Raw genomic sequence first — 17646 nt, forward strand, 5'->3', positions numbered from 1 at the left:
GCCACACTGTGATTCAGATCAGATGTGTTTGGACTGAGACCAGGACTGTGTGGACGCAGCATGCAGCTCCTGCCATCCAGGCCTTTAGAGACGGTAATCTGTCTGCAGAGCAGCGCGGCTCTCAGCGCTCTGCAGGCGCTGGGAGAGTCTGTGGCCTCCACTCTTCAGGCGGCCGCTGACAGCTGTGACCGGCGGCAGAATGAAATAACATTCAGCTTCCATCAATATGACAGCGGCGCGGCGGCGGCCTGACACGAGCTCGCCGCGGCTCTGGCTGTGTGGATGGAAGCACACGCATGTGCGGGCGGGCAGCCCCCAAGGACGGCCATAACTTATTTTACAATCGTTTAGTCTCAGCTCAAGTGGAAAATGTGACAACTTATCTCTGCTGACAAGACGCCGTCCCCCAGTGAGCAATTAATGGCGCCCATCTGCAAACCCAGCTCCGTCCACAGCGCCCCGCCCTTCTGGAACTGGGACCAGACTGGGCCTTCATTAAAACGCTGTGGATTTTTCTTTAATAACTGGATTTTATTCTGGAAATATAATCCAGAATTATTTATTAAAGACGTTTTTATTCAGCAGCTGATTTTAGTCGATCAGGGAATCATTTAATAAATGCAGGTTTTAGTCAAACTAGTTTAATATTTCACAGATTTTAAAGGAGGTTATAATCTGGACTACTGATTAGCATCTAATTTATCTTTTAATCTGGTGTTAATTAGTCTGGTTGATCTAAATAAAGGTTGATCTTGTGTGGTTTAAATAAGATTTAATCTGCTGTAGTTTTTTTTTTTTAATCATTGATAAGATTAGTTTAAAGATAGTTTTAATTGGGATTAGGATTAATCTTCAGCAGTTTGGTTATAGAAGAGGTATGAATCACGGTGGATTAAGACTAAGTGGAACCTTTAAGTCCTGAGCTTTAGGAGCGGTTTAAATCCGGACCAGGTCACATAACGAGAAGCAGGATTGGACAGAATAGACTCTTGGTTTTTGGGGATTATTTGGGGTTTTAGGGGATTGGTTTCCACCATTTTTATTTTTATTTTATGTTAAACTGACTTTTATTGTTTTCATACCACATCTTCTAAATAAACTTTAATCTCTGTCAAATTGAAAACATAATCCAAGCTAATCCAGTTCTGATCATGGAGCCGTTTACCAGCAGAGATTGAAATGAATAAAAGGAAAATCTGAACAGATCCTGGATTAACGTCCAGTTTCAGCTAAAACCAGCTGCTGGTCAGAGAGCGTCAAACCAGCAGGAACGGCTCTGATGCTTCACAGCTCTAAACGCTGCTTAACGACCACCGCAGGGGCTTATCGCCATGACGACACACGCTCCGACAGCTGTCAGTCTGCCGCTCGCCTCCCGGGGACGTAAAGCTGCCACTTCAAGTCAAGCGCCAGTGACGGGGCTCAGAGCGGCGCCTGACTTGGACCCACCTGTGCTGACTCCGGAGTTGGCGATGACGGTGGCGTCGGTCCACTGGTCGGCGCTGGAGACGGAGTAGGAGCGCTGGTGCATGCCCTCCGCGCCGCGGCTGTTGAAGGACACCAGGCTGACGCCGCTGGCCATCTGGGACGCCGACGAGCTGCTGGACACCAAACCTGGGAGGGGGAGGAGAGGTCAGCACAGGAGGAGGCGCCGCCCCCTGCAGGCGGGGCGGAGAACTGCAGATCAGGAGTCCTGTTATAGACTTATAGACAGAACCAGAACAGAACCCCCCCCTCCCCCCCCCCCCCGCTGGGTGCTGGCAGCCCACCTCTGATTGCATTAATATTCATGAGGATAATTAGGAGACGGAGCACGGCGGCTGTTAGCAGAACCTGCTGGAGCAGCAACGTGTGGGGAGGGGGGACACGCCGCCGCTGGTTCATGACGCTTCCTTCAGCTGCGGAGGCGTCCTCTGCCCCAGTTCTGATGGTTCTGTTACATCAGAACCTCAGAAGCAAACAGCTGCAGGGTGCCTCACCATGCAGCCGCCGCCGTGCCGACCACAGAAAGAAATGAAAACAGAACCGGTTTGTGGTTCTGGGCCGGTACTGACCTGGGTTCTGTCCCAGCTGCATGCTGCTCATGTCCTTCACCAGGCCGTTGGTGCTGGCGCCCGGTGCGGCGGCGCAGGCGGACACGGCGCGGGGCGGCCGCTTCCCTGGAACCTTGACGGTGGTCCGCAGCAGGTCGATCTCCTTCCCGTGGACGTTCTGCATGTAGTCCTGCGGAGACACGGAGGACTGAGTCCGACCCGACCAGAACCTTTGGACTAAACATCGCTCAGGGGGCCGGTTTAATCCCGGAACCAGAACTGGATCAGACAGGTCCAATGGAAACAAAGAGTCGCTAATCCTGGATGCTAACCGGACCCTGTGATTGGTTCTGCCAGCGCCGCTCTGATCGGGTCGGATCAGAGAGCTCATGATCAACTGGAGCCGCTCGTTAAATGCACCCTGCTGCCCCTGTGAGGGGGGCGGGGCCGACCCGGAACCCGCCGAGGTCGACCCGCGGGCCGGATTAGAACAGATAAATGGAGGCCAGATGCTTCGCTGCCAGCAGGGAGGATCAGAACCTCAGGTAGAACCTTATGGACCCAACATGATGCAGCCAGACAGCAGAACCAATACGGTACCCAGAACCAGAACAGAACCAGGCCAACAGTGGACCCAAAGAGGTCCAAAACCCACCTGACTCCATCAGACCACGGAAACATCCAGGATTCTGCATTAAAGTCCGATCTCTGGACCAGAACCAGTCGGTACCGGATCAAACCAGGATCAACAGATCCAGAACCAGTCAGTACCGGATCAAACCAGGACCAACAGGTCCAAAACCTGGTTAAACCAGGACCATCAGGTCCAGAACCAGTCGGTACTGGGTCAAACAGGTCCAGAACCAGTCAGTACCGGATCAAACCAAGACCAACAGATCCAGAACCAGTCAGTACCGGATCAAACCAGGACCAACAGGTCCAAAACCTGGTTAAACCAGGACCATCAGGTCCAGAACCAGTCGGTACTGGGTCAAACCAGGACATACAGGTCCAGAACCAGTTATTACCGGGTCAAACCACGACCAACTGGTCCAAAACCAGTCGGTATCGGGTCAAACCAGGACCAACACATCTGGAACTAGTCAGTACCTGGTCAAACCAGGACCAACAGGTCCAGAACCAGTCGGTACCCGGGTCAAACCACGACCAACAGGTCCAAAACCTGATTAAACCAGGACCATCAGGTGCAGAACCAGTCGGTACTGGGTCAAACAGGTCCAGAACAAGTTGTTACCGGGTCAAACCAGAACCAACAGGTCCAGAACCAGTTATTACCGGGTCAAACCAGGACCAACAGGTCCAAAACCTGGTTAAACCAGGACCATCAGGTCCAGAACCAGTCGGTACTGGGTCAAACCAGGACATACAGGTCCAGAACCAGTTATTACCGGGTCAAACCACGACCAACTGGTCCAAAACCAGTCGGTATCGGGTCAAACCAGGACCAACACATCTGGAACTAGTCAGTACCTGGTCAAACCAGGACCAACAGGTCCAGAACCAGTCGGTACCCGGGTCAAACCACGACCAACAGGTCCAAAACCTGATTAAACCAGGACCATCAGGTGCAGAACCAGTCGGTACTGGGTCAAACAGGTCCAGAACAAGTTGTTACCGGGTCAAACCAGAACCAACAGGTCCAGAACCAGTTATTACCGGGTCAAACCACGACCAACTGGTCCAAAACCAGTCGGTACTGGGTCAAACAGGTCCAGAACCAGTCGGTACCAGGTCAAACCAGGACATACAGGTCCAGAGCCAGTTATTACCAGGTCAAACCACGACCAACTGGTCCAAAACCAGTCGGTACTAGGTCAAACCAGGACCAACAGATCCAGAACCAGTCAGTACCGGATCAAACCAGGACATACAGGTCCAGAACCAGTTATTACCGGGTCAAACCATGACCAACTGGTCCAAAACCAGTCGGTACTGGGTCAAACAAGCCCAGAACCAGGCATTAAGGGGTCAAACTAGGACCATCAGGTCCAGAACCAGTCGGTACTGGGTCAAACAGGTCCAGAACAAGTTGTTATCGGGTCAAACCAGGACCAACAGGTCCAGAACCAGTCGGTACCAGGTCAAACCAGGATATACAGGTCGAGAACCAGTTATTACAGGGTCAAACCACGACCATCAGGTCCAGAACCAGTCGGTACTGGGTCAAACAGGTCCAGAACCAGTCGGTACCAGGTCAAACCAGGATATACAGGTCCAGAACCAGTTATTACCGGGTCAAACCATGACCAACTGGTCCAAAACCAGTCGGTACTGGGTCAAACAAGCCCAGAACCAGGCATTACGGGGTCAAACTAGGACCATCAGGTCCAGAACCAGTCGGTACTGGGTCAAACAGGTCCAGAACAAGTTGTTATCGGGTCAAACCAGGACCAACAGGTCCAGAACCAGTCGGTACCAGGTCAAACCAGGATATACAGGTCGAGAACCAGTTATTACAGGGTCAAACCACGACCATCAGGTCCAGAACCAGTCGGTACTGGGTCAAACAGGTCCAGAACCAGTCGGTACCAGGTCAAACCAGGATATACAGGTCCAGAACCAGTTATTACCGGGTCAAACCACGACCAACTGGTCCAAAACCAGTCGGTACTGGGTCAAACAGGTCCAGAACAAGTTGTTACCCCGGGTCAAACCAGGACCAACAGGTCCAGAACCAGTCGGTACCGGGTCAAACCAGGACCAACACATCTGGAACTAGTCAGTACGGGGTCAAACCAGGACCAACAGGTCTAGAACCAGTCGGTACCCCGGGTCAAACCACGACCAACTGGTCCAGAACCAGTCGGTACCAGGTCAAACAAGGACCATCAGGTCCAGAACTAGTCGGTACCGGGTCAAACCAGGTCCAACAGGTCCAGAACCAGTCATTACCGGGTCAAACAAGCCCAGAACCAGGCATTACGGGGTAAACCAGGACCATCAGGTCCAGAACCAGTCGGTACTGGGTCAAACAGGTCCAGAACAAGTTGTTATCGGGTCAAACCAGGACCAACAGGTCCAGAACCACTCAGTACCGGGTTAAAACCAGGACCATCAGGTCCAGAACCAGTCAGTACCGGATCAAACCAAGACCAACAGATCCAGAACCAGTCAGTACCGGATCAAACCAGGACCAACAGGTCCAAAACCTGGTTAAACCAGGACCATCAGGTCCAGAACCAGTCGGTACTGGGTCAAACCAGGACATACAGGTCCAGAACCAGTTATTACCGGGTCAAACCACGACCAACTGGTCCAAAACCAGTCGGTATCGGGTCAAACCAGGACCAACACATCTGGAACTAGTCAGTACCTGGTCAAACCAGGACCAACAGGTCCAGAACCAGTCGGTACCGGGTCAAACCACGACCAACAGGTCCAAAACCTGATTAAACCAGGACCATCAGGTGCAGAACCAGTCGGTACTGGGTCAAACAGGTCCAGAACAAGTTGTTACCGGGTCAAACCAGAACCAACAGGTCCAGAACCAGTTATTACCGGGTCAAACCACGACCAACTGGTCCAAAACCAGTCGGTACTGGGTCAAACAGGTCCAGAACCAGTCGGTACCAGGTCAAACCAGGACATACAGGTCCAGAACCAGTTATTACCAGGTCAAACCACGACCAACTGGTCCAAAACCAGTCGGTACTAGGTCAAACCAGGACCAACAGATCCAGAACCAGTCAGTACCGGATCAAACCAGGACCAACAGGTCCAAAACCTGGTTAAACCAGGACCATCAGGTCCAGAACCACTCAGTACCGGGTTAAAACCAGGACCATCAGGTCCAGAACCAGTCGGTACCAGGTCAAACCAGGACATACAGGTCCAGAACCAGTTATTACCCGGGTCAAACCATTACCAACTGGTCCAAAACCAGTCGGTACTGGGTCAAACAAGCCCAGAACCAGGCATTACGGGGTCAAACTAGGACCATCAGGTCCAGAACCAGTCGGTACTGGGTCAAACAGGTCCAGAACAAGTTGTTATCGGGTCAAACCAGGACCAACAGGTCCAGAACCACTCAGTACCGGGTTAAAACCAGGACCATCAGGTCCAGAACCAGTCGGTACCGGGTCAAACCAGGACCAACACATCTGGAACTAGTCAGTACCGGGTCAAACCAGGACCAAAAGGTCCAGAACCAGTCGGTACCGGGTCAAACCACGACCAACAGGTCCAAAACCTGGTTAAACCAGGACCATCAGGTCCAGAACCAGTCGGTACCAGGTCAAACCAGGATATACAGGTCGAGAACCAGTTATTACAGGGTCAAACCACGACCATCAGGTCCAGAACCAGTCGGTACTGGGTCAAACAGGTCCAGAACCAGTCGGTACCAGGTCAAACCAAGATATACAGGTCCAGAACCAGTTATTACCGGGTCAAACCACGACCAACTGGTCCAAAACCAGTCGGTACTGGGTCAAACAGGTCCAGAACAAGTTGTTACCGGGTCAAACCAGGACCAACAGGTCCAGAACCAGTCGGTACCGGGTCAAACCAGGACCAACACATCTGGAACTAGTCAGTACGGGGTCAAACCAGGACCAACAGGTCTAGAACCAGTCGGTACCGGGTCAAACCACGACCAACTGGTCCAGAACCAGTCGGTACCAGGTCAAACAAGGACCATCAGGTCCAGAACTAGTCGGTACCGGGTCAAACCAGGTCCAACAGGTCCACAACCAGTCATTACCGGGTCAAACAAGCCCAGAACCAGGCATTACGGGGTAAACCAGGACCATCAGGTCCAGAACCAGTCGGTACTGGGTCAAACAGGTCCAGAACAAGTTGTTATCGGGTCAAACCAGGACCAACAGGTCCAGAACCACTCAGTACCGGGTTAAAACCAGGACCATCAGGTCCAGAACCAGTCGGTACCGGGTCAAACCACGACCAACACATCTGGAACTAGTCAGTACCGGGTCAAACCAGGACCAACAGGTCCAGAACCAGTCGGTACCGGGTCAAACCATGACCAACAGGTCCAAAACCTGGTTAAACCAGGACCATCAGGTCCAGAACCAGTCGGTACCAGGTCAAACCAGGACATACAGGTCCAGAACCAGTTATTACCGGGTCAAACCATGACCAACTGGTCCAAAACCAGTCGGTACTGGGTCAAACAAGCCCAGAACCAGGCATTACGGGGTCAAACTAGGACCATCAGGTCCAGAACCAGTCGGTACTGGGTCAAACAGGTCCAGAACAAGTTGTTATCGGGTCAAACCAGGACCAACAGGTCCAGAACCACTCAGTACCGGGTTAAAACCAGGACCATCAGGTCCAGAACCAGTCGGTACCGGGTCAAACCAGGACCAACACATCTGGAACTAGTCAGTACCGGGTCAAACCAGGACCAAAAGGTCCAGAACCAGTCGGTACCGGGTCAAACCACGACCAACAGCTCCAAAACCTGGTTAAACCAGGACCATCAGGTCCAGAACCAGTCGGTACCAGGTCAAACCAGGATATACAGGTCGAGAACCAGTTATTACAGGGTCAAACCACGACCATCAGGTCCAGAACCAGTCGGTACTGGGTCAAACAGGTCCAGAACCAGTCGGTACCAGGTCAAACCAAGATATACAGGTCCAGAACCAGTTATTACCGGGTCAAACCACGACCAACTGGTCCAAAACCAGTCGGTACTGGGTCAAACAGGTCCAGAACAAGTTGTTACCGGGTCAAACCAGGACCAACAGGTCCAGAACCAGTCGGTACCGGGTCAAACCAGGACCAACACATCTGGAACTAGTCAGTACGGGGTCAAACCAGGACCAACAGGTCTAGAACCAGTCGGTACCGGGTCAAACCACGACCAACTGGTCCAGAACCAGTCGGTACCAGGTCAAACAAGGACCATCAGGTCCAGAACAAGTCGGTACCGGGTCAAACCAGGTCCAACAGGTCCAGAACCAGTCATTACCGGGTCAAACAAGCCCAGAACCAGGCATTACGGGGTAAACCAGGACCATCAGGTCCAGAACCAGTCGGTACTGGGTCAAACAGGTCCAGAACAAGTTGTTATCGGGTCAAACCAGGACCAACAGGTCCAGAACCACTCAGTACCGGGTTAAAACCAGGACCATCAGGTCCAGAACCAGTCGGTACCGGGTCAAACCACGACCAACACATCTGGAACTAGTCAGTACCGGGTCAAACCAGGACCAACAGGTCCAGAACCAGTCGGTACCGGGTCAAACCATGACCAACAGGTCCAAAACCTGGTTAAACCAGGACCATCAGGTCCAGAACCAGTCGGTACCAGGTCAAACCAGGATATACAGGTCCAGAACCAGTTATTACCAGGTCAAACCACGACCATCAGGTCCAGAACCAGTCGGTACTGGGTCAAACAGGTCCAGAACCAGTCGGTACCAGGTCAAACCAGGATATACAGGTCCAGAACCAGTTATTACCGGGTCAAACCATGACCAACTGGTCCAAAACCAGTCGGTACTGGGTCAAACCAGGACCAACAGATCCAGAACCAGTCAGTACCAGGTCAAACCAGGATATACAGGTCCAGAACCAGTTATTACCGGGTCGAACCACGACCAACTGGTCCAAAACCAGTCGGTACTGGGTCAAACAGGTCCAGAACAAGTTGTTACCGGGTCAAACCAGGACCAACAGGTCCAGAACCAGTCGGTACCGGGTCAAACCAGGACCAACACATCTGGAACTAGTCAGTACGGGGTCAAACCAGGACCAACAGGTCTAGAACCAGTCGGTACCAGGTCAAACAAGGACCATCAGGTCCAGAACCAGTCGGTACCAGGTCAAACCAGGATATACAGGTCCAGAACCAGTTATTACCGGCTCAAACCACGACCATCAGGTCCAGAACCAGTCGGTACTGGGTCAAACAGGTCCAGAACCAGTCGGTACCAGGTCAAACCAGGATATACAGGTCCAGAACCAGTTATTACCGGGTCAAACCACGACCAACTGGTCCAAAACCAGTCGGTACTGGGTCAAACAGGTCCAGAACAAGTTGTTACCGGGTCAAACCAGGACCAACAGGTCCAGAACAAGTTGTTACCGGGTCAAACCACGACCAACAGGTCTAGAACCAGTCGGTACCGGGTCAAACCACGACCAACTGGTCCAGAACCAGTCCGTACCAGGTCAAACAAGGACCATCAGGTCCAGAACTAGTCGGTACCGGGTCAAACCAGGTCCAACAGGTCCAGAACCAGAGCTGTAACCCTGTGGTTCCTCATCAAGCTGGGTTCTGTGGGCCTCGGATCGGCGCCGGCCTTGCAGCGAGCCGCCGGCCTGTAAACAGCAGCCCCCAACGGAGCCCCGCCTCTTCCTGGCAGCTCTCCTGACAAAAGGCCAATTCAAAGCCAAGTGCTCTCCACGGCGCCTTAACAAGCCGCTGGAGGGCCCTCCAGGCGGAGGCTGGGGGGGCCCCGCTGGGCAGCGCCGCCGCTCGCTCCCCATCCAGACAGATTGACCGCAGTAATTGAGTCTCCATTTGCATGGCGGGGCTTTCATCACGGTGCCGCCGCTCCGCGCCGCACACACGCTTCCAGGACGGACGCGCGCATCGATCAGAGGCGCCGACGGCGGGAGGACAGAACATGCTGTCGGCTCTGAGCCTGGAGGACCAGGAGGAGAGAGCGAGGAGCTGGGTCTGTTCCCCCATCGGTACCAGGATAAAGATACAGAACCAGAACCGCAACTGTCGCAACTTCAGAACCACATGGTTCTGGTTTATAGAGAGAAGGAACCAGTTCTAGATGAACTATTTCTGGTTGTTCTTCCAGTTTAAACTGATCAATGAGGCCAGAAGTGAAACATCTGATTGAAGTTTTCTACAGTCTAAAGGAGCCGATGAGACTCTGGAGGTAAACCAGAACATTTCAGTCTGCAGAACTCATCAGAGAGCAGAACCTCAGCGGACAGGAAGCGGTTAACGTCTCCTCGCCGTCTTCGTCTTCTTCTCTGAGACTTTTTGGTGCCAATTAGGCGGCATCCATTGCCATCCACTTAATTAGCGGCATTAATGTGATTTCTTTGCACATAGTCGGGCAATTAGCGGCGCTGATTGAATTTCATTCGATTAGCCTCCGCAAACACGCTAATCGACGGCGGAGCTGCAGACGCGGCGCCCAGGAAGCGTTTCTGCTGCTGGAGGGCGTTTGCCTGTTTATGCATCACAGTGTGTTGATGCGCTAAGTGATGAGTTTTAACACTAATTTACTGCATCAGCTCCTCTGATCGCTGACGGACGTGTGCAGCTTGCTGAGGTGTGGAGACGGCTCTGCAGGGAATCAAACCCGCAACTCCCACGCTGCACACAGACACTCTGTTACTGAGCTGAGCTACATCAGTAGAGGTCAGGTTCAGTTCGTCAGCCGGAGGTAGGAAGAACGGGTTCTACTTTAGAACTAAACTGGACGGAAACTAAACAAAGCTGGAACTAAACCGGACTGAAACTAAACAAAGCTGGAACTAAACCGGACTGAAACTAAACCGGACTGGAACTAAACCGGCCTGGAACTAAACAGGACTGGAACTAAACCGGCCTGGAACTAAACCGGACTGGAACTAAACCGGACTGGAAATAAACAGGCCTGGAACTAAACAAAGCTGGAACTAAACCGGACTGAAACTAAACCGGACTGGAACTAAACCGGCCTGGAACTAAACAGGACTGGAACTAAACCGGACTGGAACTAAACCGGACTGGAACTAAACCGGACTGGAAATAAACCGGACTGGAAATAAACCGGACTGGAAATAAACCGGACTGGAAATAAACAGGCCTGGAACTAAACCGGACTGAAACTAAACCGGACTGAAACTAAACCGGACTGGAACTAAACCGGACTGAAACTAAACCGGACTGGAACTAAACCGGACTGGAACTAAACCGGACTGAAACTAAACCGGACTGAAACTAAACCGGACTGAAACTAAACCGGACTGAAACTAAACCGGACTGAAACTAAACCGGACTGGAACTAAACCGGACTGAAACTAAACCGGACTGGAACTAAACCGGACTGGAACTAAACCGGACTGGAACTAAACCAGCCTGGAACTAAACCGGACTGGAACTAAACCGGACTGGAAATAAACAGGCCTGGAACTAAACCGGACTGGAACTAAACCGGACTGGAACTAAACCGGACTGAACTAAACCGGCCTGGAACTAAACAGGACTGGAACTAAACAGGACTGGAACTAAACCGGCCTGGAACTAAACAGGACTGGAACTAAACAGGACTGGAACTAAACCGGACTGGAACTAAACCAAGCTGGAACTAAACCGGACTGAACTAAACCGGACTGGAACTAAACCGGCCTGGAACTAAACAGGACTGGAACTAAACCGGACTGGAACTAAACCGGCCTGGAACTAAACCGGACTGGAACTAAACCAAGCTGGAACTAAAGCGGCCTGGATCTAAACCGGCCTGGAACTAAACCAAGCTGGAACTAAACAGGCCTGGAACTAAACCGGACTGGAACTAAACCGGACTGGAACTAAACCAAGCTGGAACTAAACCAGCCTGGAACTAAACCGGACTGGAACTAAACTAGCGTGGAACTAAAGCAAGCTGGAACTAAACCGGACTGAACTAAACCGGCCTGGAACTAAACCAAGCTGGAACTAAACCAGCCTGGAACTAAACCGGACTGAACTAAACCGGCCTGGAACTAAACCAACCTGGAACTAAACCGGACTGAACTAAACCGGCCTGGAACTAAACCAAGCTGGAACTAAACCAGCCTGGAACTAAACCGGACTGGAACTAAACTAGCGTGGAACTAAAGCAAGCTGGAACTAAACCGGACTGAACTAAACCGGCCTGGAACTAAACCGGACTGGAACTAAACCAAGCTGGAACTAAACTAAGATGAGGAATGTTGAAAAACCTCTCTTGATTAAACTAAAACCAGTCCAGATTAAAATAATCAGAAACCAGTAAGAATGGTTTAATACGACCAAGTATGGGCTGCGAATGAAGTCTTAACATTAGGAGAGTTAGGTTGTAAAATTACGAGAATAAAGTCATCAAACCACAACCGGTTTCAGAAAGAAAGCTTGGAGCTCCGCCCACCAGATGACGGCCAACCAGCTCCACCAATCAGCAACCAGAGTCCACTTTGACATCCTGCCCAGTTTGATGCTGCTGCTAAAAGATTTCCTGATCGGTCAAACCGATGCCAAAGTAGAACTTCCCATGATGCTCCACATTCCTCATTTTAGGGAAGAAAGGGATTCTGGGAAGAGTTGTCAGAAAATATAACATGTTTCTTTTTATGTCATGACTTTATTCTCGTAATAGAAATAAAATAAATCTCTAGCCTATCTCTAATACACATAAACAGGACTGAGAGAAACCAGGAAATGAAACCAGCAGCAGCCAATGAGCCGCTCCTCCTGGCGCTGAAGGCCGCAGCTGAACAGAAACACGCCGACGTCTCCGCTCTGATTGGACCAGAGGTCCCCGCCCTCACACCTCCATCCCTGCTGATCCCGTAAACCAGCCTGAATTAATTAGTCCGCAGGTTAATCCAGCGACTCCTTCATCTAAGATCCAAAGCAACACCTGCAGCAAACGGCATCTGGAAGCTGCTAATGAAGCTACCAGCAGGTCTGAGGGAAACCAACACCTGACAGAGTCCAGGCTGCCGTAACCCAGACGGGACGGCGTGCCAACAGGGCCGCCGTAATTAGCACACACATTAGCGCTGATGTCCTCATCATGGGCGAACAGATGACGAGTCCTAATGAACATGTGGGAGGCGGCTTACGTGCAGGCTGGGGTGGTAGGTGAGCAGCCCGTTGTCGCACAGCGTCACGTACTTCTTCTTCCACTCCTTGTTGAGGGATTTACCGCTCCTCTTCATCAGCATGCCCTGCAGGAAACAGCGTGACAGGGTGAGTCTGCGGCGGAACAGATGTTCCACAGCTGCATCAGCTCGGTGAGAGGAGGAGCGACTGGTCAGCAGATTAAACACGGCAGAGACCAGGGATTACAGAGCAGCTCTGCCACCTCGGAGCGCTACTTCTTCAGCCGTCTGCAGTGGAATCACTTTATTTATGTGAAATCAGAAACAACACAAACTAGGCTGCAACTAAACATTGTTTTGCACATCGGATAATCTGTCGATTAATAATCTGATAACCAAAGGTTCCTTAATCCTCTTAGGAGGAAATTCCACATGAAATTCCATCTCTGAATTAAAGCAAGTTCAGCTACACCAAGCTGGAACTAAACCAGCCTGGAACTAAACCAGACTTGAACTAAACCGGACTTGAACTAAACCAGCCTGGAACTAAACCAGCCTGGAACTAAACCAGACTTGAACTAAATTGGCCTGGAACTAAACCAGCCTGGAACTAAACCAGACTTGAACTAAACCGGACTTGAACTAAACCAGCCTGGAACTAAACCAGCCTGGAACTAAACCAGCCTGGAACTAAACCAGACTTGAACTAAATTGGCCTGGAACTAAACCGGGCTGGAACTAAACCGGGCTGGAACTACACCAGACTGGAACTACACCAGACTGGAACTACACCAGACTGGAACTAAACCAGACTGGAACTAAACCAGCCTGGAACTAAACCAGCCTGGAACTAAACCAGTCTGGAACTAAACCAGACTTGAACTAAACCAGACTTGAACTAAATTGGCCTGGAACTAAACCGGCTTGGAACTAAACTGGCCTGGAACTAAACCAGACTTGAACTAAATTGGCCTGGAACTAAACCGGCTTGGAACTAAACTGGCCTGGAACTAAACCAGACTGGAACTACACCAGACTGGAACTACACCAGACTGGAACTACACCAGACTGGAACTAAACCAGACTGGAACTAAACCAGCCTGGAACTAAACCAGCCTGGAACTAAACCAGCCTGGAACTAAACCAGACTTGAACTAAATTGGGCTGGAACTAAACCGGGCTGGAACTAAACCGGGCTGGAACTAAACCAGCCTGGAACTAAACCAGCCTGGAACTAAACCAGCCTGGAACTAAACCAGCCTGGAACTAAATCAGACTTGAACTAAACTAGCCTGGAACTAAACCAGACTGGAACTACACCAGACTGGAACTAAACCAGACTGGAACTAAATCAGACTTGAACTAAACTAGCCTGGAACTAAACCAGCCTGGAACTAAACCAGCCTGGAACTAAACCAGACTGGAACTACACCAGACTGGAACTAAACCAGACTGGAACTACACCAGACTGGAACTAAATCAGACTTGAACTAAACCGGCCTGGAACTAAATCAGACTTGAACTAAACCAGCCTGGAACTAAACCAGCCTGGAACTAAATCAGACATGAACTAAACCAGCCTGGAACTAGACCAGACTGGAACTAAATCAGACTTGAACTAAACCAGCCTGGAACTAAACCAGCCTGGAACTAAATCAGACATGAACTAAACCAGCCTGGAACTAGACCAGCCTGGAACTAAACCAGCCTGGAACTAAACTCAAATTAAGGGTAAATACAGCTGATTTGAGATTTTTTTCATACTTATTTCTAGATGATTTTAACAGTGTAGGTTTAAAAATAAACTTGTGATCCACATTAGGTCTGGCTGTTGATTCCAGTTTAGAATCGGTTCTATCTGATGGGATCAGATCTGATCTCTGGGCCCTGATGAACCTGATCAGAGGTTCTGGTTTTATTGCAGCTTTAATTCATCCAGTGAGAGGATCTCTCTTTCATCTTTATGGATTCAGAACCGGATCCAGTTTATCAGGCAGGACATGTTCCGCTCCGTGCTCCAGCCTCATCAGGTTCCGGTCCTGCTTTTATCCGTGCGGCGGCGGCTAAACGACCCCCGACTCTGTGAGGTGGAGATAACGAGCTCCCGGCTGCAAACAGCTGAGAGCAGAAAATGTGGGGAAATCGTCTGAATCTTTATTTCTCTCTCCTACGCACATCAGGCGCGGCCCAGTGAGCGTTTAGGCCGCCGCTCGCCGCTTCCCGCCCACACTTCATTTGAGCGGCATTCATTAGGTAAGAGGGGAGAGCAGGAAGGTCAAAAAGGAGGCGGCGGCGGGGGATAAAACTGTCCGCTGATTAGCAATTACAGCCGCGCTGCCACGCGTGTCACTTCACTGGACCTCTGCAGCGCTAACGCTCCGACACACGATATTAATAGAGTCCGGCCGTGAAGGGAGGAAGAGGAGGAGGATGATGGACAGAGGCCTGCTCCGCGCTCAGCTCTCATTAAGGCGGTGGGTGGCGGCGCCCGCCGGCGCCGCGCTCCGTGTAATTGGCCACGACTAAACGCCACGAAGAAACGCTTCAGAGTGACAACAGGAGCTGAAGGCTTCTGTCCTCCACTAAAGCCTCTTCATCCTCTGAGGTCCGGGAGCTCGCCGCCGCCACCTCTGCTGCTGTCAGGAGCTCGCTGGAACAGCAGGCGCCCTGCGGGGCGCTAAGCGCGGCGTGATGAGCTCCCCGCTGACAGCCGCCCGCAGCCACGCAGCTGTCAGCGGGGAGAGAGGGACGGAGGTCGCTGTGACATCACTAAACATGGAGGAACCTGATCCAAACTCAGAAATATGATCCGCTGCGATCAGTCGGAACATCTGGGAGAAAAAAACATCAAAAATGATTTTATTAATGTTGAATAAAAATGGATTTAAAACATTTTTATCCTGATTATCAGATATTTTATAAACTTTTTTCATTTCATTAAAATGCAGCAGAAAAAAAAACTAAACTAATAAAAGCAAAGTTAATGAATAGAAAGATTAAAAGTTTTATTTTTCTGTTTTTCCCCTCAGGATGTCGGCCATCTTGGATCTTCTATATAATGTTCACTGGGTCAGAGAGCAGCTAAGGGTTCCAGTGGGATCGATGGTGGCGTCATTAGTGGGCGCCTCCGTGTCACTGCTGTGACATCATCAACGGAGGAGCGTCACCATCTGGGCGCCCTGCTTCTAAACCACGACTTTCTGACTGAGACTCGGTTTAACTCGTAAAGTTTAGTAAAAGATGAATTATTTGGACGCCTACGTTTGAAGAGGAGATCCAGAGCCTGACGGCTATGCAGTGCTGCAATGCACTGTGGGTAATGCAGTTAGACAAGGGCTTGTTCTCGCCAAGTACGGACTCGAAAAGAACCCAGGAAAGTCTGGACTTGGTGAGAACGGAGTATAACTCTGGGTCAATTGGAACAGAAGCGCACTGATGACATCACCACATTCAAAGCTAGCCCTAGAACATTAGCCCTAGCTAGGAACCAGGGCTAACGTTAGCCCCGGCTGCTGCAGACGGGCTAACGTTAGCTCCGGCTGCAGCAGACGGGCTAACGTTAGCCCGTCCGCTGCAGCCGGAGCTAACGTTAGCCCTAGCTAGGAACCAGGGCTAACATTAGCCCGTCTGCTGTAGCCGGGGCTATCGTTAGCCCCGGCTGCTGCGGACGGGCTAACGTTAGCCCCGGCTGCTGCAGACGGGCTAACGTTAGCCCAGGCTGCAGCAGACGGGCTAACGTTAGCCCAGGCTGCAGCAGACGGGCTAACGTTAGCCCAGGCTGCAGCAGACGGGCTAACGTTAGCCCAGGCTGCAGCAGACGGGCTAACGTTAGCCCAGGCTGCAGCATACGGGCTAACGTTAGCTCCGGCTGCAGCAGACGGGCTAACGTTAGCCCGTCCGCTGCAGCCGGAGCTAACGTTAGCCCTAGCTAGGAACCAGGGCTAACGTTAGCCCGTCTGCTGCAGCCGGGGCTAACGTTAGCCCCGGCTGCTGCAGACGGGGTAACGTTAGCCCGTTATGGTTAGCCTGGTTGCCTCTGTCCTCTCAACACCAGAACTTTTTTTAAATTACGCATTAAATCACTAAATGCGCCATATAGAGAAGCTTAAAGTATAATATTCTCACCTCAAATGATCTAAAGATGTACTTTTATTGAACCACAGCAACAGAAAAGAGAACTTTTAACTGAATACTCTGCTGCCGCAGTGCATGCTGGGAAAGTTTTCAGTCCTACAATTCCTTTTTAAGCATCTAAAATATTCTTTCTGTTGTGATTTGTGGACATAAAGATCTAAAGAGAAGCGCCATCTCCTGGTCAGAGCCTGTAATTTAGTGAAAGGAAGGAGTCAGAGTAGAAAAACATGAACACCCAGGAGAAGGCCAGTGGCTGGAAGTTGGAGGGGATTCGGCTTTAGACCTGGAACGGCCATTTTGGACGGCTGCTACAGTAGAGTCCCATCATAACCTGGGTAAACAGATCTGCTCGTGGAGGAAGACCCGATCCGACCTACTGATCCAGATAAACAGACGCCTTTGTTTCGCTTTTACTCCATAGAGTTAAACATCATGGAGCCCAAAGGCAGCAGAACCTGAACTTTTCCCAGAAAACGGGTCATTAGAACCCGACTGTTTCAGCAACAGACCTCCAGCAGCGAGTCCTTAATGTCCGTCTGTTAGCCAGGATAATGGAACCCAAACAGAACCGATTCCTTTCCTTCCTTCTGCTCCCATCCGATCAGGAGGACGTGTCCCTCCTGACGTCCAGAGAGACAGAGAGCAGGAAGAAGGCCTCAATTCTCTCCCCCAGCAGCTAACCCCCCCCCCATCC

At 51.1% G+C, this 17646-nt stretch overlaps 1 protein-coding gene across 2 annotated transcripts in view; it reads right to left on the reverse strand.

The window, feature by feature from the left end:
• The window catches only part of agap1 (ArfGAP with GTPase domain, ankyrin repeat and PH domain 1), a 122155-nt gene that overhangs the window by 38567 nt on the left and 65942 nt on the right, over window positions 1-17646 (reverse strand). For both annotated transcript variants that reach the window (XM_038303344.1, XM_038303336.1), the window contains exons 10-12: window positions 12840-12944; window positions 2055-2223; window positions 1450-1614 (exon numbers count right to left, since the gene is read on the reverse strand). In XM_038303344.1, coding sequence (XP_038159272.1) covers window positions 1450-1614; window positions 2055-2223; window positions 12840-12944 — 439 coding nt within the window. The remainder of the gene's footprint in view (window positions 1-1449; window positions 1615-2054; window positions 2224-12839; window positions 12945-17646) is intronic.

This window comes from Cyprinodon tularosa, unplaced genomic scaffold, assembly GCF_016077235.1.
Source record: "Cyprinodon tularosa strain WSP-4 unplaced genomic scaffold, ASM1607723v1 ctg1135, whole genome shotgun sequence".
NCBI classification, from domain to species: Eukaryota; Metazoa; Chordata; class Actinopteri; order Cyprinodontiformes; family Cyprinodontidae; genus Cyprinodon; species Cyprinodon tularosa.